At 40.3% G+C, this 22,849-nt stretch overlaps 2 protein-coding genes across 3 annotated transcripts in view; one reads left to right on the top strand and one right to left on the bottom strand.

Annotated features, from left to right (window-relative positions):
- BRD7 (bromodomain containing 7) overlaps positions 1-15,384 on the top strand; it is a 50,213-nt gene extending 34,829 nt beyond the window's left edge. For both annotated transcript variants that reach the window (XM_004704681.4, XM_045293796.1), the window contains exons 7-17: positions 957-1,141; positions 1,989-2,112; positions 2,864-2,939; positions 6,590-6,697; positions 7,226-7,361; positions 9,617-9,728; positions 12,129-12,185; positions 13,971-14,082; positions 14,484-14,627; positions 14,799-14,942; positions 15,161-15,384. In XM_004704681.4, coding sequence (XP_004704738.1) covers positions 957-1,141; positions 1,989-2,112; positions 2,864-2,939; positions 6,590-6,697; positions 7,226-7,361; positions 9,617-9,728; positions 12,129-12,185; positions 13,971-14,082; positions 14,484-14,627; positions 14,799-14,942; positions 15,161-15,204 — 1,242 coding nt within the window. In that variant the 3' untranslated portion in view covers positions 15,205-15,384. The remainder of the gene's footprint in view (positions 1-956; positions 1,142-1,988; positions 2,113-2,863; positions 2,940-6,589; positions 6,698-7,225; positions 7,362-9,616; positions 9,729-12,128; positions 12,186-13,970; positions 14,083-14,483; positions 14,628-14,798; positions 14,943-15,160) is intronic.
- A 2,061-nt stretch (positions 15,385-17,445) lies between these two features.
- Positions 17,446-22,849, bottom strand: part of ADCY7 (adenylate cyclase 7) — a 28,248-nt gene continuing 22,844 nt past the window's right edge. Inside the window, 7 exon segments of the mRNA XM_004704894.4 lie at positions 17,446-19,010; positions 19,013-19,115; positions 19,286-19,410; positions 20,829-20,943; positions 21,234-21,338; positions 21,916-22,062; positions 22,632-22,787. Coding sequence (XP_004704951.4) covers positions 18,970-19,010; positions 19,013-19,115; positions 19,286-19,410; positions 20,829-20,943; positions 21,234-21,338; positions 21,916-22,062; positions 22,632-22,787 — 792 coding nt within the window. The 3' untranslated portion in view covers positions 17,446-18,969.

The raw sequence follows: 22,849 nt of genomic DNA, 5'->3' as shown, positions 1-22,849 counted from the left end.
TAATTATGCAAAAGTCTTTATTCTCTGCTCTTTGCAGTCCTAAGGAGGCTGCGGTACACTCTATATTTTACACATTGAGAATTCTCCATTAACTGCTAAGTAGTTAGTAGGAGCAAATCTGCCCCTTTAATATTGGTCCTAAAAACCTCAAGGTCTAAACCAGTGGTTCTCAACCTGTGGGTCACAACCCCTTTAGGGGTCAAACGACCCTTTCACAGGGGGTCACCTAAGACCATCGGAAAACACATAAATATTTCACAATATATAATTACATATCGTCTTGTGATTAATCACTATGCTTTAATTATGTTCAATTTTTAATAATGGAAATATATTCTGCCTATCAGATATTTACATTATGATTCATAACAGTAGCAAAATTACAGTTATGAAGTAGCAACAAAAATAATTTTATGGTTGGGGTCAGTACAGCATGAGGAACTGTATTAAAGGGTCGCGGCATTAGGAAGGTTGAGAACCAATGGTCTAAAAACAATGAGAATTTCAGTGGAAAATTGAGTACATGTTTCACAAAATAGAAGAGAAAAATGGCAAAGCCTTAGGTTACCAGACTATATGGACATTTCACGTGTTCACATTAATATACACAATAATTCTTAAATTTCAAAGGTAATCCATCTTGTTTAAATCTAAAATTTTTAATGTGTTAAATAAATCTTACTTTTTAAATTCAGTGCTTCAAAGAGTGCTTAGTCCTAATTTATACTTTCTTTTCTATTAACTCTGATTATCTGATAGTTATAAAACATTCTCTTAAACTGGAAATTATCAGAATTAAAGGAATAGATATTATTGTCTTGGTTTCTAAATGTGATACTCTTGATTATATTTGTTTTCCTTCATTAATGCCAGAATAAATGTAAATGCTTAGGGGAAACTGCCTTATTTGAAAAGTTAATGACAAACAGAATAAGAATACTCCTGAATATTCTTAGGAAAGAATTCAGAGCCTGAAGCAGAGCATAGAATTCATGGCAGACTTGCAGAAAACTCGAAAGCTGAAAGATCACACAGACACCTCCCAGAGTGGAGAGGACAGCAGCTGCTGGCCAAGGGAGAAGGGACTCTCTGGAGCTGCAGAGCCACAGGCCATCAAAAGCCCCAACAAGGAAAATAAAAAGTAAAACTCTTGGATGTATTCTGGGCAAACTCTCTTTTTCAGGCTAATAAAGGGAGATAATTACTGACGCGGGCTTCACGGGGGAAGACCACATCTTAATCTCTCAGTGGTGGTGTTGGCACAAGATAGCCATCATGGAAATCCATGTTCATAAATGCTGTGTCTCATGTCAAAGCACTGTAATTGTTCATATCGTTTAGAAAACAGTTCTGATTATAGATTCTTAATTTAATTTGTTTTAAGATCAATAAACTAAGGACTCATTATTAGTGAGTTTGTTAAAATAAGAATATTTAAATAAAAGTCCTTAGTTCTTTACCTCATCCTGTAAATGGAGTTGAAATAGATAAATACAAGCACAGTTCAAGCTACTTTCTGAATAGATGGGCTGGCCCTGTGTTCACTCCACCAACACACACATACCTGAGCACAGTGCCATCAATTTTGGAGAAAGGGATTGTTAGCAGTTTGAGATTTCTGATGTAATAATGTACTTTTGCAAAGTAACAAAACATACATAATCTCTGCGTGACAGCAAGTTTCCTCTGTAAGATTTATCAATTAAAAAATATATATGTGCCCACCCCCTCATGTTAAGGAAGAATTCGTTTTTTATGAATGTTCCCAGAAAAATCTTAAGGCAGTGGGCAAAACGAGGGAAAAGTAATGTATTATGGTGTCTTTCTGTTTTTACATTATCAGAAGCTCTTTCCAGTTCAGGTAGAAACCGTTTTAGTGGATGACAATAGAACAGGGGCCTCTACTTTTAGCTGTTTTCATACTTGAAATTTCATTTGGGCATTCCGATATTTTGCTTTCAGTATTTGGTATTCATGTTTCTTTTCAGGAAAGACAGAGATATCTTTGAAGATAAATATAAAAGCAGTAGTTTAGAAAGAGAACAAGAGCAGATTGACCGGCTCATCAGGGAGTCTGGAGGAAAACTGACCAGGCGGCATGTTAATAGTCAGGTGAGTGATTATTCATCCTTTACTTTCCTATGAATAAGTGCTCACCTTCTCCTCTGTCAATTTTTATTTGGCTGTTTGTTTAAGTCAATGTACAACTCTTAGTTTTTCATCTGTTTGTGCACATTTACCCATTTGTTGTTTTTTTAATCCATCTCTATCATGATGTTCTTCATCGGTTTACTCAAGGAAGACAGACCGATGCCTCTATTTGTAAAATACATGATTAATCTCACCTCTACTGGGGAGTTCCAAAACGTTTTTACAACAGTATCATTATCTTTTAATTACATTTTTTCCACAAAAATTTGAAGCCGCCTTTTATTATTGGCTTTTTTTTATTTTTTGGTAAAGGTATTATGTTGTAAATTGGAAAATGGATTTATTCCAAACTTAAAATATATGTACTCTGGGTTGTGGAACCACATTGTTTGCATAATGTTCTAAAAGCGATGGTTAAATATTTGACTTTGGGCAAGTCACTTCTTTTTCTAGGTCTGCAAGTTTACCTACCTTTCTTGCTAGAATGTGCAGAATTGCTTTATGGTTTTGTGGAGCTCTTAAAATTCTGAAGTTTTTTGGGTTTTTTTTTCTTTTTTGCCTATCATCAGAACTTGTATGCATGAAAAATCAATGTTTGAGCTTATTATGATGTCTTACTGGTTTTATTAAAGTAAAACTTTCTAGCGTGCTACAGATATATGTAGTGTCTAGCAAACCAGTTAGTCCATTTGATCACTTTGGGTAATTGCAGTGTGAATTTGAAAGAAGAAAGCCAGATGGGACAACGACATTGGGACTTCTTCATCCTGTGGATCCTATTGTCGGAGGTACACTCACAGAGGGAGACCGCTAAATCCAGCTGTGATCAATCAAGAACCTAACCAGATGGCAGATATAATGCCAACAGCTAGCCTTTCCCTAAAGCCCAGAATAGGAACTGTATATCTAGTTACCGTTAAAATAAAAAGCCCTGAAATGTTTTATACCTGTGATCAACAAAGTCAGGCGATTTAGGCAATAATTTGTAGACATCGTTTTGTGTTCAGATGTTTCTGGAGATGTTTAAAAGCTCTCAGACTATAATTTTAGCCGATATTTAAAATTTCAGTGAATGAAATTGATATGCCTGTCACCTTATACTTTAATAATATTGAAGTGTTTGCTCTTAACATAATGCATGGTGGTTGATAGAAAGTTAAAAAGGTTTGAATTTACTGTTTTAGAGCCTCCATATTTCCTTACCCTGGTAAATGTGTTAAGGGAGTTAACAAAGTATTTTGAAATTTCATGTAAGACTAGGCAATTTTTATCCAGAAGATTCATCTGAGAAGAAAATCATGCTTTCTGATAATGCAAAAGTTAGAATATGTTTTAAAAATATTTCTTTATAATGTCATCGTGAGAGAGACAAAGAATATAATAGTGAGTTATGACAAAATCTTTTCACTCAGGAAGTTTCCAATATTACCTTTTCCATGGGCTAGACACAGTGTTGGGAGTTGAAAGTAGAGCTAGGGTGCAAAACAGAGAGAGCGCACAAGTGGAAGATAATCACGTGAAGACAGGAACTTCTCTATCATGGAAAAGAGCAGTTGTGGGGATGGACAGCAATTTTGGTTGTCCTGCAAGGTTTCCTTTTGATTGCTTCCAAAAAGAATCCGGTGTGGGAGTGAGACGCATTGAGGAGAAAACCTTGAAACAGGAATGATCTTGAATTGGAAATGCAAAGCAGCTGAAGTGAGGATTTAGGTCGCCTGGAGAAAGCTGCTCTCTCTCACAATGAGAAGAAGAAAATGAATAACATTCTCCCTGTATGCTAGATAAGAGAAAGATGAGGCAGTCTACTCCCATAAAGACGTACAGCATCAAAAGCTCGCAGCAGCAGTTCTGCCCTTTCCTATAGAGTCACTGTGAGTCAGTATTGACGTGATGGCAGTGAGTCTGTGCTATCAGAAAGCATCAGATCACTTGAAGGTTTTAAACTATCCTTAGCACTCAGACTCACGCCATGCCATTGAGTCGATGCCAACTCATAGCAACCCTATGGTCAGGGTAGAAATAACCCTGTGGGTTTCCGAGACTAAATCTTTACGGAAGTAGAAAGCCTCATCATTCTCCCCATACTTAGTACTTTAGCGGGAGGGGGGAAGAACCCCACTAATGTAGCTATTGAATAATAAATATGTTCTAGGCACTTACTTTTATACAGTATCTTCTTTAGTCATGTCAGGAGCCCTGTAAGAAGACTAAGTGGTGAACCTCTAGGTTGGTTCGAAGCCACCCTCTGTTCTGTGGGCAGGAGATCAGACTGGCTAATCTTATAAAGAGTTTGCCTTGGAAACCCTATATAGTTGCTGCCCATCAGGATTGATTTGATGGCAGTGGGTTGGATTGAGGGAGAAGATCGCTTTTATCACACTTTATTGATGAGGAAACCTCTAAGAAGTTAAGCTATTTGACCAAAGTTCTGTATAGCTAATCAAAACTTGACTTAAAGCCTTCAGTTATGCTTACAGAAGTTGGGTGGGGCAAGAGAGAAACAAGACAGATATCCAACTAACTTTTACTACCAAGCAAAGTATGAATAGTGACCATTGCTTCCCACAAGTCAGAATCAACAGTGGCAATGGGATTGGTTTGGGTTTTCCCTAAGATAGATGTACCAAGAACTACTTGGGGTTGCTTAGAGGAAAACAAGTCTTCCAACCTACAGACTCTAGATTCCTCATTTTTAAGCAGCTATGAAAATATTCCGGGTTGTGGGGGGATACCCTAAAAAAAAAAAAGAAAAAGAAAACACTGCTATAAGGCTGCCCATTAAAATGGGAGTAAGACTTAAAGAGACCCATTTAATTAAAAGTAGCCTGGCCCTGCACTGTCCCCATAAGCATTGTTTTCTTTGAGCCTATGCTACAACCAGTGTCAGTATATGTTATTGAGGCTCTTGTCTACTGCCCTCTACCAGATACTAGGTCCTTCACCAGGCCTTGGTCCCTCCTGACACATGTCCAGAATACATGAGACCAAGTCTCATCAGCTTGAGTTTCCAGCTGCTGTAGGCAAACTGACTTGACTCCGCACACTTAGAGCTGGGCCCCCCTAAAAGGTCAGTGTAGTGATTAAAATGGTATGCATTCCCAACTCCATCGAGCTGATGACAAGTCACAGCAACCCTATAGGACAGGGTAGAATTGTCTCTGAGTTCCTGAGAGTTTGAATCTTTACGGGAGCAGAAAGCTTCATCTTTTTCTTATGAAGCAGTTGCTGGGTTTGATCTGCTGACCTCATGGAGTTCCACACTGCTTAGTAAAAAAGAAAGGAAACCTGACTACGTGATTTCTAACAGATATTTGATTCCACTAATTGCTATGGCAATATGTTCTATTCTAGAGGGAAGCATGTTAGAAAAAGGAGACAGGACTTTTATTCTGAGGGGAAACATTCTATTTACTATTGCTGGAGATATTTTTCCTGATGGCATCCTTTTCATTCCTCTTAAGTGCCCACCTTAATTCTGCTTATGTTACATATTCCCAATAAGCATTATTACAGGCATTCATTCCTGGCTTATAAAGATCACATCTTTAGAAATTACTCCTGTTGCTTTAAAATGTGCCTCCAAATAAACAAAAGGCAAAAGACACCACCATCAAGTGTATTCTGATTCGCGGTGACCCTGTACGATGGAACTCCCTAGGGCAGTGGTTCTCAACCTTCCTCATGCCGCGACCCTTTCATACAGTTCCTCGTGTTTTAGTGACCACCCCACCACCACCACCACCACTGATGCCGTAGGGTTTCTGAGGCTATACATTTTTAACAGGAGCAGACAGCCTCAACTTTTTCCTGTAGAGCAACTTACGGGTTTGAACTACAACTTTGAGGTTAGCCCAGTGCATAACCCACTATTCTACTAGGGCATCATAAGATATGCCCTAATGATAGCCTTAATTTAGCTTTACTATATTTTGAATTGTCACTTTTAATCCTAGTATTTTTTCTACTGATTTAGTCATCTTAACATTAGAAAGCTTAGCTTTAAAAAAAATTTAAAAGACATTTATTTTAATGACATCTCAGTATCTATAGCCAATTTGATTTAAAGAAACCATCATGAATGCATATTTTAATAAGCTTAGAAAATGTTCACAACTGAGTTTAAATTTTGAATCAATGTTAATTATCACCAAAAGAGAAGATTTATCCATGGAAATCTAGTCTCATTGTACAAAAATATTAAGTGACGTGATTTTAAAAACGTTAGCGTATATAATGACAAGATTCAGGTTTTGGCCTTGCTTACATTCCTGCCATTCCAAGCTTGGGCTTTTTTATCATAGAAATGATCATAGTAACAGTTGTCAGCTGGTTCCAGGGTCGCCGTGGGTGACTTGAAGCGTTATGCGTAAAAGCACTCTGCAGAGCACCGTGAAGGTGATACTACCCATGCCCCTCCCGAGTTGACTTTCTGCTTTAGAACCAGGCTACTGCCCTGTAAAACTGGGAATGACCACTGGAAGACTTCATTCTGGAGTGAACACTTTGCAGGGGTTCAAAGAGGATAAAAGGAACAAAGTGACTCCAGGTAAGGTTTCAAATGAAAAGTTCATATTTTCTTTTCTATCTTTCAAGGAGCTAGGCAAAGAAAGGATAGTTACCATTCATTGCTAACTAAGGTTGTGATCTTTAATAAAACAAGAACAGACTAGATTGATATGTAAGTTGAAAAATAATGTTAGCTTTTGTTTTGTTTTTTTCATCGTTTATTAGGGGCTCATACCGCTCTTATCACAATTCATACATACTTCAGTTGTGTAAAGCACATTTGTACCTTCATTGCCCTCATCATTCTCAAAACATCCGCTCTCCACCCAAGCCCCTGGCATCAGCTCCGCATTTTTCCCCTTCCTCCCTGTTCCCCCCTCCCTCATGAATCCTTGATAATTTACAGGTTATTATTTTGTCATATCTTGCACTGACACCTCCCTTCACCCACTTTTCTGTTGTCCGCTCCCAGGGAGGAGGTCACATGTGGACCCTTGTCATCGGTTCCTCACTTTCCCTCCGCCCTCCCGGTACCGCCACTCAGCTTTTGTTTTCCTTTTATCAACAGTGTTATACTTGAACTATGGACCTTATAGTTCGTATGCACCACATTATGATTCTACATTTGCAAATATCAGCAAAGAAGATTCTGATTTAATCTACTCAGCCTATGGGGAAGACTCTGAATTTCCAAATGATTTCAGGTAAATAACCAGTTAAATAACCATTCTGAATGATGCTTTCCCCTAAAATAACGTACATACGTGATTTGTGGATAGACTTACAAAGTTTTCCAAATAATGGAAAGTGTTATTTTTTTTTAACCTAAAAAAATATTTTTCCCTAAAATTAAATAATCCTTAGTTAACATTATCTTTTGGAGAATCTGATATTTTAAAGATAATGCATCTCCAGTATTTTACTTCTTACAAACATTGTTGTAAAGATATTACATACTTCATGTAAAACTAATGTTCAAGAGCATCTTCAGAATGTTGACGTGTCATCTGACCTATAATATTTATCTGAGCCAAAGAGTGTGTTCCCAAATTTTATTAGTCTTTGGAACCCACAGAGATATGAGATGTAAGACTTGGTGATTTGATCCCTAGGTCAACCCACATTAAGGCTATTTCACTCATCAGAAACTAACTGATAGATTTGCAGTCCTGTTCCACCTTCCCATGCTCTGATTTAGAAAACTGCACAACAAAACAGTAGCCTGATTTTCCCTTTCTTCTGCCTGACAATGGAGCATTCAGCTTGGATAATTCTTTCTTGCCACACGTAGCTTTACTAACTTTTCATTATGTGAGAGAGAATTTAACTAAATCTTTCCCTGTCATTGTCACGAACACAGAATTTAGTCACTCTAATATATGAGTAGTGGTTTGATTAGATTAGAACCAGAACTGGATCCCTAGGTAAGAGATAAGAGTCTAGTTGAAGATTCATTCATCCATGAGTTCCACAAATAGGCACTGCATGCCCACTCTGCTGGGTATTCTTGTAGATAGTAGAGGTGTGCCACAAGGTAATAGCACTAAGGAAGACCACACGTCCTGTTAAATGGTAATACATGTTTGGAAGAGGAGTGTGGTTTTAAATAGGGTAGTTGGGGAACATTTTCCTCAGAAGTTAAGCAGTGTGTTAGGCTGGGTTCTCTAGAGAAGCAAAACCAGTGATGCTTATCTATGTATGTAAAGAGAGAAGTTCATATCGGGAAAAACGGCTCACAGTTGTAGGGGTGAGCACATCTAGTCCAGTTCAAGTCTGTGGGTCATATGTTAAGTTGGATGCTCTTCCTGAACCAGGAATTAGGAAGTCAAAGCAGGAAAACTGTAGGCCGGTAGATGTCAGTATATCAGGCCTTTGGCTGTCAGAATAAAATGAATCCGAGATCGACAGACTCCCCGAGTTGGCAAGCAATATAGTAGGCCGTTGGCTCAAGAACCCAAACTTATGACAGATAAGGGATCCAGGCAGGCAGGGAAGAGTGAAGCTCTCCATAGCCTTCTACTTAAAGATCAAGTAGACCACATCTCCCAGGCTCTAATCCTTGGACCAGCCAGATGGATGCAAAAGCTGTCACAAGCAAAAACTCAAGGAAGTTAGGAAACAAGCAGTGCAAAAGCCACAGACTGCCAGGCAATATAGAGCATGGGTTCTGAAACTCCGTTGACCTATCACCTCCTCTTCAGGAAAAAAGTTACTGAGTACCCCCTTAGTAAATAAAAACTTGTATTATAGCCAAGATAATCCGAAATTAAATGCTTTTGTAGCCTCCTAGATCATCCCAACATCCGCCAGGATACATTACTGCAATACCCCCAACTTTGAATAACACTGCGTGAGAGCGCAGCAAGGTGGTGGTTGTGTGAGGAGCAGAACAAGTCAAAGGGGAAGTGGTCAGAGAAGTAACATGAGGGTAGAGAAGTTAAGGTTGTATTCTAAATGATATGGGAAGCTAACTGGATTTTTTAACACAACAGTGAGCCACTTGGCTTAAGAAGAGGCTAGGGGGATGAGGACCCTAGGGAAACACCATCATAATCTAGATGAGAAGTGACAGCTGTGTGGACCATCAGAGAGGCACTTGATATATTGAGAAATCAGTAGCGCCTATAATATTTCTTCATGCATTGAAGGTACGGTGCAAAAGAGGAAAGGCTGGTGACGCCAGAGATTTCAGCCTAACCCTTAAGAGCTGAAGTTGGTATTAAGGAAGGTTTTGCAAAGAGTTGTCTTGGGAACAAGATCTAAGAACTCAGTTTTGTTTAATTCTCTCATGGTAAGTTTACCAGTTACCATGAGAGAATTATATGAAGTGTGTCCTGCTTAGACAGAAAATTGTATATTATGGTATATAAACTAAGCCTCTAGTAGAAATATTTGATTATGTAGAAGGATTAAGCCCATGAAGATTTTTATGAAACTGACTGCCTTCTCTCTCTTTCAGTGTTCATGAGTTTTTGGCCTCATGTCATGATTATCCATATGTTATGGCTGACAGTTTACTGGATGCTTTAACAAAAGGAGGATATTCTAGGACCCTACAAGAATTAGAGATGGTAAGAACCCTGTGAAAGAAACAGGGTAATTTATTATTGACTCTTAAACATTAGTCATTCACTGTTATGAAACCATGGTATTAACCACTGTAACACCTGACATCCATTCCCTGAAAAGACAGCCCTGTCTGAGTGGAGGACAATGAACAGAAGCAAATGTAAGTCAGTTCCTAAGATCTTTGAGGGCCAGAATATTGTCATTATTTCCTCATCTTGAGAATACAGGAGGATTCAAAAATGGCCTTTATAATACTCAGAAGTCAGAGTGCTATGTTCCCCCTCAAAAGGGGAAAAACTGTTACTGGTTTGAAACTAAGGTAGTGAAAACGATACTGAATCTTCTGTGATTATACACCAGTAAGCTTCAAATAACCCCATTTTTCACTGTCTTCTGTTAGCGCACATAAACTATCTCTAGTTCAGTTAGTTTATAGTCAGGAAAGATAAACCCCTCAAGAACAGTAGTGGAAGTAGCAATATAATGAGGGTAGGGACATGGAAAGGGGGGACCCATCACAAGAGTGGATATATACGGCCCCGCCCCACCAAAGGGGATGAATAACAGAAATGCGGGTGAAGGGAGAAATGGACAGTGTAAGATATGAAATAATAATATATAATTGATCAAGGATTCACAAGGGGGGTGAGCTTACATATATACCAAGGGCTCGAGTAGAAAATATTTTAGAAATGATGATGGCAACATATGTACAAATATGTTTGATACAATTGATGGATGGAATGTTATGAGAGCTGTTAGAGCCCCCAATAAAATGACTTAAGGTCATAACTCTCAATGATGGCTAGAGTAGCCATGCCCTCTGCTCGTGACCTGTTAGCAAAGCTGAAGTCAGTACACGAGGTTCAGTGTTAACTACAGTGAGATTTTATCATAAGCACTGCTTTGGTTACATGGCCTAAAGTATATTAACCTGTATTAGTTCAGAAATACATTGAGTATCTTTCATTGGGTTACTATGGCAGTATGCTTCAAAATTTAATGTGTTTCTCGCCTTTCATTAAGCAGTTTTTCTCTTTGGGATTTATCCCAGAGAATAAGGATGTCATTGTAACATTGTTTATACTTTTTAAAAATTGGGAATTTTTTAAATAAATCACAGCATATTTTTTTTTAAAAGAACAACATTATTATCGATTAATGTCCATGATACATTTGTCCATGTCTGTTATCTTTGAAAAATGGAATTGTTTGAAATGATCACATTCTCTAATGTTTGAATATTTTATAATGTCATCTGTTGTCAAAGAAGATTGCTTCATTAATGTAAAGCAGTTCTAGGCTCTTATCAGATAAATGCACTTGTTATTGAAAACAGACTTCATTTACTTAGATAATTTATTAGGTACACTCTTAAAAATGTGTGTAACTTTTGCGGGCCGAATACAAGACCAGACGATTGCAAGTGTGTTACCATTCAACTGTCCAGGCTATAAGTTGCTGTCCTCTACTGACATGTCCCACAGGTGTGAGGAAAGGGACTTCTTCATGGTACTGGGCATCTGGCTGCTAACAGCTTTCCGTGCACGAAAGGGAGGTGGACCGGTTGTTTCCGGATCACGGCTATGCCTAGCTGTGTATGCCTGCCCCACCCACATGCTCTTTGTTACTCCTTGGAGGCAACCTAGAAGTACCATCAAAGATGAGTGAAGAAAATAGAAGATGGAAACAATTAGTACAGAGATGAGTGGACCACAGCAAACTGCCACCCTCCTTGACCTTGAGACCAGAACTAGAGGGTACCCAGCTACCACTGCTAACTACTCTGAAAGCGATCACAAAAGTGATCCTGAATAGAGAGGGAAAAAAAGTAGAACAAAACTCAAAATCATAAAATAGACCAAGCGTATTAGTCCGATGGTAGCTGGTGGAGTCCTGAGATTATGGCCTTTGGCCACTCTGCACTCCTGAAACAGAACTCACCTTTCAGCCAAACAAGATACAGGCCTAAAGAGAAAATAACATCTGAGAGATTTAGATTCATTTGCCTAGATAAAATTCTGCAAGCAGGAAGGGACCAGGAAGAAGGATGAATAGTGATGGTGAAACACTGGGAGGGAGTGGGAAGAGTGCTGGGTCGTTGTGGGGACAGCTGTCAACGTCATGAAACAAAATGTATGAATTGTTGAATGGAAAACCAAATTTTGCTGTGAATCACAAAAAGTGGGGTTTTGTGTGTGTGTGTAACTTTTTGATCAGGCATAGGAATCTCAATCTTGAAATCACCAGTAAAATACCTCCCCTGACTCAAAGTACTTTCAAAATCCTAGTAATTACATCTAATTCATTTTCATTCCCCTATATTATTATCTTACCATGACATGATATTTTCCTATTTTATTTTTGTATGTTTTAATAAAGCGTTCGTTTTATCTTTCTAGTCATCACCTGAAGATGAAGGCCAAACTAGGACGCTTGACATATCAAAAGAGATGGAGGTGACTATATCTTATCCTTTACAATAAATATAAATGGAGAGACTAAGCTAAAAGGCCTAGGTGTTAAAGCTTTATTTTAAAAGAAAAATATTGACTACCTAGGAAACTCAGAAGTAGCCAGTGAGACAGACAAGCTTGGACACGGGGGAATGTACATGGGTTTTCCATAAAAGAGATGTTCCGTGGGCTGGGTCTTGGAGGAGGGATAGATCTTAACTAAACAGGGAGGGCCAAGCATGTGGGAGAACAGCAGGGTGTATGTGTGGAGAGCCCAAGAAGTTAGGGCTGAGGAAAAGAGGACCGAAGGATGGGTCTTACTTGCAGTGCTAAGAAGTTAAGATAGTGTGCTGTGCTAACATGGGAAAATGAGAGAGCCTGGGAAAAGGACCAAAGAAGCTATGAATTTGTCTAAGCAAAAAATGACTAGCGTGACCGTGTAAAGGAAGGAAATGAGGATTTGAAACCATAATAGTGCTTAAGTTGGCAGAACCTGGTTCACGGGACAGATTACATAACATTAGCTTATATGGGAAGTACAGGAGAAAGAGCAAACCTCTGTGTGTAGAGTGTTATTTAGGGACATCTCAAGGTCTAAGCTGTGGATATGGACCTCATAAAAACCAGGAACGTTCAAAGGAACAATTTTGGAAGAGACTAGTCATTGTCTAGGTAGGAAATTGAAAGCAAGGAGAAAAAGTTCAGAAATGTCATGAAAACCTAGTTAGAATGGAGGAAAACGGGGTTAAGAGAAATTTTAAGGTCAGGCTTAAGTACGTTAACTTAAGGAAAAGAGAAATTGAAGTAAACAAAGATGATAAGCAAGGTCATGTTCTCAGTAAGGGGGCAAAAGTGAAAACTTGAAATAGGAAAGGAAATTGGGTAAGAAAAAAATAGCTAAAGTAGGATTGAGAGCCCAGCCACGATGGCAAACCATAAACAGATACTGATCACGTACTTCCATAGGTTAGGAGGAGCCCAGGCGGCACAGTGGGGTGAGCACCAGCCACTCCTCAGGAGAAGGATACGGCTGTCTTCTCCCATAAAGCTTACAGTTTCAGAAAACCAAAGGGGCAATTCTGCTCTGTCCTATAGGATCTCTAGGAGTTGGAATCAACTTGAAGGCAGTGGATTTGCGATGTAGATAAGAGATCAGGTATTCCGGTTATCTGAATCCATCTATTGCTAAAAAAAAAAAGTAGTGCTGTGATTATAGAAACTGAGTTCTGTGATTCCAAAAATAAAACAGCTTAGGCTATCCAAGCTCTTCTATAATATACCGTATATACTCAAGAATAAGCCGACCCAAATATCAGCTGAGGCACCTAATTTTACCACAAAAACTTCATTTAAAATGTGCGGAAAAACTCGGCTTATACACGAGTATATACGATAAATGTGTGGACAGAAACCTTAGTCTCGAAAACATGAGACATTGCATCACCACCAAAATCTCTTGTATAATTCAGGCAACAAGAAGATACTGGTTGGTTTGTTTTTTTTCTTGGATTGGTTGCCATGTAAAAGAAATGATGCAAACTATATACAGCATCGTTACATCACAGAGTAGTATAGATTTGTGGAAGGGCGCTTTTTGCTAGGATTTGAAAAGGCATTTTAAAAGGATAGTCTGGGTAGGTATCATTTTGTAAGCATTAAATCATGGCCCCAAATTAAATATGTGGAATGACTTTGTCCATAAACACAAGCCATCTTACAAATTTCTAGTTAGTAGTGTCATAGGTTTGCAAGTTCAAATACATTTTTCTGTTTGTTTTTAAAAAACAGGTTACAGAAATAGAGCCAGCAGAACATTTGGACTACAGCAACCACGACAGGCTCACAGCACTGAAAGCAGTCACAAACTTTGGCATGCCAGTTGAAGTGTTTGACACCGAAGGTGAGACTGACCCCATGGTGTTTGAAGGGAATACACTACACAAGCACTCAAGACTTAAGGACACATGTCATTGTTGCAGATCAGTGAATTCTTTCACCACAGAGAAGTCCCGGTTAGTGGGTAAATAGTAAAGCATGCCTATAGTGGACCCCTGATGCATTCTCATCTGCTGACTGAAAGGTTAGAGGTTCGAACCCACCCAACGTCTCTATAGAAGAAAAACGTGATGATCTGCTCTCTTCAAAGTTACAACCTAGCCTGGGGTGCTGAGTTCTGTGTCACATGACATCACTATGACTCATAATTGGCTCAGCTCCTTTGAGGAGAGACCTATCGGTGATTGAGCTCAAACTTAAATGTGTCTTTGTTTGCATGAGTGTGTGCTTTTTCTTACCATACAGAAGCGGAAATATTCCAGAGGAAACTTGATGAGACCACCAAATTGCTGAGGGAGCTCCAGGAAGCCCAGAATGAACGTCTGAGCACCAGACCCCCTCCCAACATGATCTGTCTTTTGGGTCCTTCTTATAGGGAAATCTATCTTGGTAGGTGATACCTTGGGTACGAGGAGAGTCGGGGTGCTTAAAGGGAAAATCCTTTTGGTAGTGACTTATAAACAAACAAATATGGATAGTGCAGTTTTTACCTTTATACATTTACTATTCTTTTAAATTCTGAATAATTTTAGTATCTAAACCATTTACATTTCATTTTAGCTGAACAAGTGACCAATAATCTTAAAGAACTTGCACAGCAAGTTACTCCCAGAGATATTGTAAGCATGTATGGAGTTCGGAAAGCGATGGGGATTTCTATTCCTTCCTCCATCAGAGAAAACAGCTTTGTAGATTTAACAGAAGGTACGTGCGATATTTTTGTGTGCCATTAATGTATGAACTATGACTATTCATTATCTTTCCATCTTAGTTTACTACGTTTGAAATAACACCACGTCTGGTTTATCATAGCTTGATGAGCAGTTAATCTTTTGGTTGCTAGCCTTCGGTTTACTTACCTCTTTAATTAAAAGGCGGGGAGAGTTGACTGAAAGGGCGGTCATTATGTCATTTTCTTTCAGATTTTGAAGAATCAAACAAGACTGATGCTACTGACTATACCTGATGGAATTTGAAGCAAACAGGTTATATATAATGTACATATTTTTCACTCTTGACTTGGGAATGCTTTTCAGAAGATATTAAATATTTGTAAATTGTGTTTTTTAATTAAACCTTGGAACAATTTTAATGTTCCAGAGATTGGACTTCTATTAAGTAATAAAGTTGAACCTGAAACTCTGAATTGTATCATGCATGTCAGCTAAGCCCGTGGCCTTTCTGGGAGCTAAATCAGACTGTAGTGATAAAGGTGAAAGAGGTTAAAAAAATTATAATCACCTTTTTTGAAAAGATTAATTTTGTTTCATTCTAGTAATGACTTTAAACGCCCTTATCAAGAAGGAATGTGGCATTGGGCTATTGCTGTATCCAATACCCAACAGAAAGTAGGCGTGGACCTGGCCTGAGCCATGTTCTGAGTAGGAGATATAAGGAAACCACTCCCCACTTTTTTTTAATGCTTCTATTCAGTGAGATTTTTCTATTTATATCTTGAAGAGCAAAGAAAAACAATTTTAAAATAAGTACCTGATGGGGGTGATTTGAGGGATGATTGGTCTCAGGAAAAAACAGCTTTATAGCATTAACATGTCTGTTGTTTGTTGAGAGGGATGTCTGGAACCTCTAGCACAGGGACTAAGATAAACATGTATGATTGAGAAAATAGTATGTTATAAGGTATTTCTTTAAGCTTAGTAATTGTCCTAAAGTTTACATCTGTTCATGCCTTCCCATTGAAGTAGTCTTGGTCAATTTCATCTGCAACATAATGGTCAAGTGCCCAATTTAAACTGGACTTGCTTAAATGTGCCTCACACCACCACCCTGCCCCAATCTTCTATAGACCATAACTGGACTAAGAGAGAAAACTTGTTTAGGCTAAAATAAAAAGGAAAGATAAAAATAAAGGACTTCTGTCACCTAAGTAGGTAGCAAAGTATACAAGAGACCCTGCTTGTGACATACCCAATCAGAAGGAACCTTTTTCCTTGTGGTTGTCTCAATTTCTGTTTTGAATTTGACATTTAGCTAGAACAAATAAAAGGAAGGAACATTGATTCTATGAAGAGTTAATCTCTTTTTTAAAAACCTTTGCCAAAAGAATTCTAAAAATCAGTCAAAATACATTTCATCATTTAATCCAATCTTAATCATTAACTAAGAACTTAGCTAAAGACCACGAAAAACATGACAATTCTCAGGGTATTCAAATTTTTCACATTGCTAATGTCTGAAAAGCAGTTAAAGGTTAGAAACATGTTAAAACTTATTAAAGATCTGTAATTATCCAATATACAGAATAAACTAGTTATTTGTGTGCATATTAAAGCATATTGTTACATTGGTATATTACATACAATGTATACATACAGTGGTTAATGCTCTTCTAGGAAATGTTCTTAAGCCAGAAAATTCGGCATTATTTTCTCTTGAGACTGACTACCTTACTGGAAACTAAGCAAGTCCATGACTCATACAGAATCAGTGTTACACACTTACTCATTCCTCTCATACACAAAATGACATTTGTGAAGAAATTAGTTGGTAATTAGAAAACATCTCTAAAAATAACTGCATCTATAACTTAATCGTTGTATTCTGAACAAATTCCTATGCGCACTGCACATATCTTATTTTGAAGTAAAAAAACAAACGGGGTAAAAACACCCGCCGGGCTGGATAAATGTCCTCGACGGGCCGCATGTGGCCCGCGGGCCATAGTTTGAGGACCTCTGACCTAGACATTTAAAAACTTAAAAATACTCCCTAAGCTCAGAGCTTCCATTGGAAATAAAAATACATAGTACCCAGTTATTTTTAAAACTCCCAATTGGGGTTCTAGTTACAAGAGAAAAAAGTGGCTTGAATATTGGCAGGAATAGAAAGAGGCCCAACCACTGACACGTCCGTTATGTCAGTAGGCCTGATCTCCTAGGAGGACGCCCACAGCTAGCCTGGGTCCCCTGAATTTGCCTGAAACCAGCCCTTTATATGAAATGTTGGCATTTGGCAGCAGGGGATGATCAAGTTTTAGTTCCCTTACCAGAGCTTTTGCCCTAAAATTTCTTTGCATTGCAAATTCTAATGTGTCTCTCCGATTGCAAGCAGCACATGCCACGGCCACTATCCCACTCAATCCCTGTGTGCACGTTACTCATTGAACTGCTGACCATAAGGTCAGCAGTTTGAAACCACCAGCTATTCCACAGGAGAAAGACAGTCTGTTCCCATAAAGAGTTAGTCTTGGAAACATACAGGGGCAGTCCTACCCTGTCCTATAGGGTTGCAATGAGTCTCAGAATTGACTCAATGGCAGAGTCCCTTGTTTTAGGCTGTTGGAGCACAACAACAGGACACAAGGCAAGCAGGCAGTACTTGTTCAGTGACATCTTCAGGCAAAATGGGGTTGCTAGTCACCTATCTCCAACCCTGTGGAAGCATTTGAAGGCTTCCCTGTACAATATTTTCTGCATCACCTTATGGCATTTTCTGCTGAGTAGTGACGTTCTGTTGAATTAAAAACTGTGTGTGCTCTGCATGTCAGTCTTTGTGCTCTGATGATGGAGCAGTTCAGGGTGTCCCTTACCTTCAAGCAGGCGATTTGTTACAACCGATTAGGCCTTTTGCACATGTTCAGAATAAGCACATCTTTGTGTGAAAGGCCTGTCTTGCTAAGTACAGAGATCTCTGTGCAAGTTACCTAGATCTTTCTAGTTTAGAAACTCTTAAAAGGATTAAAAAAGGGAAAGTACTGTATATACACGAGTATAAGCCAACCCAAAAATCAAGGTACCTAATTTTACCACAAAAACTGCATAAAAGTGCTGAAAAACTTGGCTTATACACAAGAATATACAGTAATATTACAGGTTGTTCCAAGTTCTCGCTATGTATTCTTTTCCAAAACAAATGCTAAAATAGAATGGGCTACCAAAAGTACGGAGATTCTTTTAACTCCAGTTTTCTATATAATTTTTGAAGCCACTCATAGCTGAAGATTGCAAAGAACTCAAAAATACAGGAATGGCCAGGGAAAGATATATGGCTGCCTTTTCTAGATTTTCAGCTCTTTGAACCTAGCCCAAAGGTTTGTGTCAAAAGTTCCCGGATTCACATCCTTTACCTTCCTGTTGTAAGGTCTGTCCCCACAGCTAGCACTTTAGAAACTAATACTGGACAGTTAAAATAAACATGCCAGAGATGTCAAGAAGGAAGGGAACAAGTGTTACTTGTGGTTTTCCATCCCTATCACTGGAAGCCATTTATAGATTATAAACACTTTCACCACTTATCCGAATGCTTATGTAAATGATTATAGAACCAACATCATGTCCAGCTGGAAAGAAGGAAGTCCCCAGCTCACTGCAGACAACTTGGCTTAATGCTCTTTGATAACTAGAAAACCAGTTCTTAACTCGTCCTCCCTCACAAGCCACTAAGGGGGTGTGCTCTAAGCCCATCCCCCTTCACTGCCCCCCCCAATACCTAAGGGAACAAGGAAGTAAAATAGTACAACTGTAGGAAGAGTGAGCCTCTTCCTGTTTGGGAGAGTGCAGTATAGGCCCCAACAGCATGGCAGGACGGCTGCAGGCAGTTGGAGTCAGATCTGATGTGCATATCAGAGATTATCCAGTGTAATACAAGGAAGTCAGGTACAGCCTTTCAGGATTGGTGATGGCCAAATCACCTTCAGTGCCTGTGTGGTGTTCTTGGCTTGCTCCGGGAAAGGAAATGGCTTCCCAGCATTTGCTGAACCCACCGAAAGCTCTCAGGTCAGTCCTAGGCCCTGGAACTTGGCAGTGTCTGTGAGACAAAGTAAGTCCTTAGTTCGCCCTTGCCTTTGACATTAATCAGTCCACGGCACTCACAGGAATAACCCAGTCTTTGCAGGATGGTGCATGTCTCTTCAGTAACCTAAAAAGGAAAAAGGAAAGAGGTTACAAGGAAGTCTGTGTGATGCGGTGATAGAAATTGGCGAGTAGCACATTGTGCCACTCTAAGAACAGAGCTAACTGGTGGCAAGAGCCAGGTCTTAAGCCTAGGTTCCCTAACTTGTAGGAAGTTTCTCATTCCCCCTTGGTTACCTGGACTTTCCCAAGTTCCCCAGTACTCTCCATTCGGCTGGCAACGTTGACTGTGTTTCCCCATATGTCATACTGAGGTTTCCTGGCCCCAATCACTCCAGCAATTACAGGCCCATGGTTTATGCCTGTAATTGAAGAAGCAGTTAGCAAATCACAGAGAAAGAACCTTGGGCCTCAGTCCTTACACAGGCATCTAATCACAGAAAGTGTTGACTACCAGAAATGGAATGAAGGGTAAATTGTAGCAGTGCTTCTCAAAGCATACGCCTAAGGTTTTACCTGGGAGGTGAGAAAGGCATTCTCTGGGCAGTTTCTTCTCAGACTTTCCAAACACTCAAGGAGAAACCTGAGTTTGATGTTAGCACTCTCCTAGTATCTGTAAATCTCCCTTTCAGTGTGTTTGAATTTCACCTGTTTACAGCAAGTGATTTTGTTTCTCCATTTTCAGTAATATTTTTAAACATGTTAAAAGTAGCTTTCTTAGTGGTATGTAAGAAAATCATATTATATAACTACTTGGATTGTAAAATTTAATCGAGGGGGTTTCTAAAAATATCCATAATACGCTGAAAACATGTGTGCATAAGCAAATGTGGTGAAGAAAGCTGATGGTGCCTGGCTATCAAAAGGTATAGCATCTGGGGTCTTAAAGGCTTGAAGGTAAACAAGCGGCCATCTAGCTGAGAAGCAACAAAGCTCACATGGAAGAAGCACACCAGCCTGTGTGACCATAAGGTGTCGAAGGGATCAGGGATCGGGCATCAAAGAACAAAAAATCGTATCATTGTGAATGAGGGGGAGTGCAGATTGGGAACCCAAAGCCCATCTGTAGGTAACGGGACATCCCCTTACAGAAAGGTCTCAGGGAGCCAGTCAGGGTGCAGTGTAGCAACAATGAAACATCCAACTTTCCTCTAATTCTTAAATGCTTCCTACCCCACTGTCATGATCCCAGTTCTACCTTAAATCTGGCTAGACCAGAGGATGCACACTGGTATAGATAGGAACTAGAAACACAGAGAATCCAGGACAGATGACCCCTTCAGGACCAGTGGTGAGAGTGGTGATACCGGAGGTTGGAGGAAAGGTGGGATAGAAAGGGGGAACCAATTACAAAGATCTACATATAACCTCTTCCCTGGGTGGGTGAAGGGAAAGAGACAGACAGTGTAAGACATGATAAAATAATAATTTATAAATTATCAAGGGCTCATGAGGGAGGGTAGAGCTGGGAGGAAGGGGGGAAAATGAGCTGATACCAAGGGCTTAAGTGGAGAGCAAATGTTTTGAGAATGATGAGGGCAACGAATGTATAAATCTGCTTGACACGATGGATGCCTGGATTGTGATAAAAGTGGTATGAGCCCCCAATAAAATGATTTTAAAACTATATATATATATATATATATATATCCAAAATACGTTGCAAAGGACAGCTTCTGTACAGTCCTCAGTTTGGCCTTGCATGGAAGCAGGGGTCTGGCACTGCATAACACCTCTACCCTGACTCCACCCAATCCCAGCTGCCTGCTAGGGCCCTCACCAACTCGGAGACGGAAGGAATTGAATGAGTGCCTGTTGATGCCATCCAGCTTACTCATCAGGGCGATGCTGAATTCCACCATAATGCCAATGTGGGCATGCTGCCGCTCCAGGTCCTATGAGACAGAGGCAGTACACTCAGGGCTTGGTTCGTGCCAGCCTGCAGCCTAGAATACCTTCAGCTGGCACACCGTTGTACTGCATTCATAGGAAAGCCAACTAGGGCCATGGCCGTCGCCCTCGCATGGGCCCCAGGAAAGTGCCTGTGACCCCAGACGGGAGCACTCCGAGGTTTAACTGTCACCTCCACCACCACTCTCCTTTGTCCCTTTCACAAGATGGGCTTGGATGCTCCCTGAAAGGAGGGGACAAGTCTGGGGACTCTGCCACCAGACCAGCCAGGTACCTGGTTCTCATGCCCAGAGGTGACGCTGAGCCCTGCAGCTGCCATGTATGTGCTGCCGATGGTCTTGATTTTCTCCACACCACTGAACTTGGGCTTTAACAGCAGCTGTGGGGCACAGAGGGAAGTAGGATAGGGTGGGGCCCTAGACTTCACAACTGCAGGCCAGGCCTGTCCCAGATTTGGCTGCAGCAATTCAAACCTCCCGTTTCCAAGTGTCCCGTTCACCACTACTTTTCACGCAGACTCATAATTGGCCCTGTCAGTCAGTGCTCAGAAGCAAGTGGGAACAAGGCCTCTGGGCTACCCCTCTGCTCCTCCCTGTCTTCCTCAGCATTTTATTTCTCTGCGTCATTCCTTCCATCTTCAGCTGTTCTTTAAATATCAAGTGCAGGTCAAGCATAATCCACAAAGGCATGTGGGCTTAGTTGTCTAGCAGAGAGTCAAGCACAAACTGACTTCCTCTGAAATGAGCTGAGTTGGAACTTCAGCTATTCTATGAATGTCTTGAGCCCAAATCCAGTCTTCCAGGGGCCTGGCACAGAGAAAGTATTAGCAGAGTAGAAAGGGCAAATGTGTACTGTTTTATCACTAGTGTAAGGTATGTGCTTCCCAAGGGAGCGTGCCGCTTTTATAGTATGGACAGTTCCGGGTGCAGGGCTGGGTCAAGTTGCCGTCTCTGTACCTCGTCAAAGTCTGAGATGATCTCGTTCAGCAGGCGCAGGCACTCCAGCCCTTCGTTGTTGATGTCACACTCTGTGTAGAACACTTTGAAGTCCGGCACAGATGCAAACATGACACACACGCAGTCGTACGACTGGTGGTACCAGTCCTGGATTCAGGGAGGGGAAGAACACGCTGAGCTGGCTTTAGGAGATGTTCACCTAAACCCTCAGTAGAGATTACTAGCTAGCACCATGGCAATGACTAGTGAGATTCTGAACCAGTGGGTTAGGAAAGGGCCAGAATCAAATTTTTGTGATTGTTTCTTTTATACCTCCTGCCCCCCACCCCAATGACTCTGTGTGTAGCTGGGGTAGAAAACAGCAAGTCACCAGACATATCTGTATAACCTCTACCCTTTTTTACAAACACCTGGTGAATGCCATCCATACAGAATGTCTACCAGCACCTGGCTACATTTGATCCTCATGACAATCTTGTAAGCCCTGTCCACCCCATTTACAAATAAGAAAGTCAAGACTCCGGGAGCTGAAGTATCTAGCATCACACTTGGCCCAGATCTTTGACACCCAACCGTTTATTCTTACAGTGCTGCCCCCCAAATTAGCCAAGGCCAAGGAACTCCTCCTTAGAAAGTACCTTCTGTGGATTACTATTGACTCAGCAGTGCTGTACGCTTGTTCCTTTTCCCCACCCCGGGACCTTGTCCCACCACACCTCATTTAACTTGTCGCCAATGAAGTGGGCTGCCACATGGGCTGGCAGGACATTCTCCAGAAGAAGACGATTCACACTCTCCATGGTTTCAAATTCTTCATGTTCCCGCTTGAACTTCTTCTTCCACAAATAATCCAGACGGCAGTAATAATCAATCTGCACATAGCAGGAGTCAGTGTCCTATCTGGAGGCCAAAAACGTCCCACCTCGCAGCTGGC

This window comes from Echinops telfairi, unplaced genomic scaffold (genome assembly GCF_000313985.2).
Source record: "Echinops telfairi isolate 266 unplaced genomic scaffold, ASM31398v2 ScPeMD7_2291;HRSCAF=2852, whole genome shotgun sequence".
In the NCBI taxonomy this organism is placed as follows: domain Eukaryota; kingdom Metazoa; phylum Chordata; class Mammalia; order Afrosoricida; family Tenrecidae; genus Echinops; species Echinops telfairi.
The sequence above is the reverse complement of the archived record's forward strand: the minus strand, read 5'-3'. Positions and strand labels throughout refer to the sequence as shown.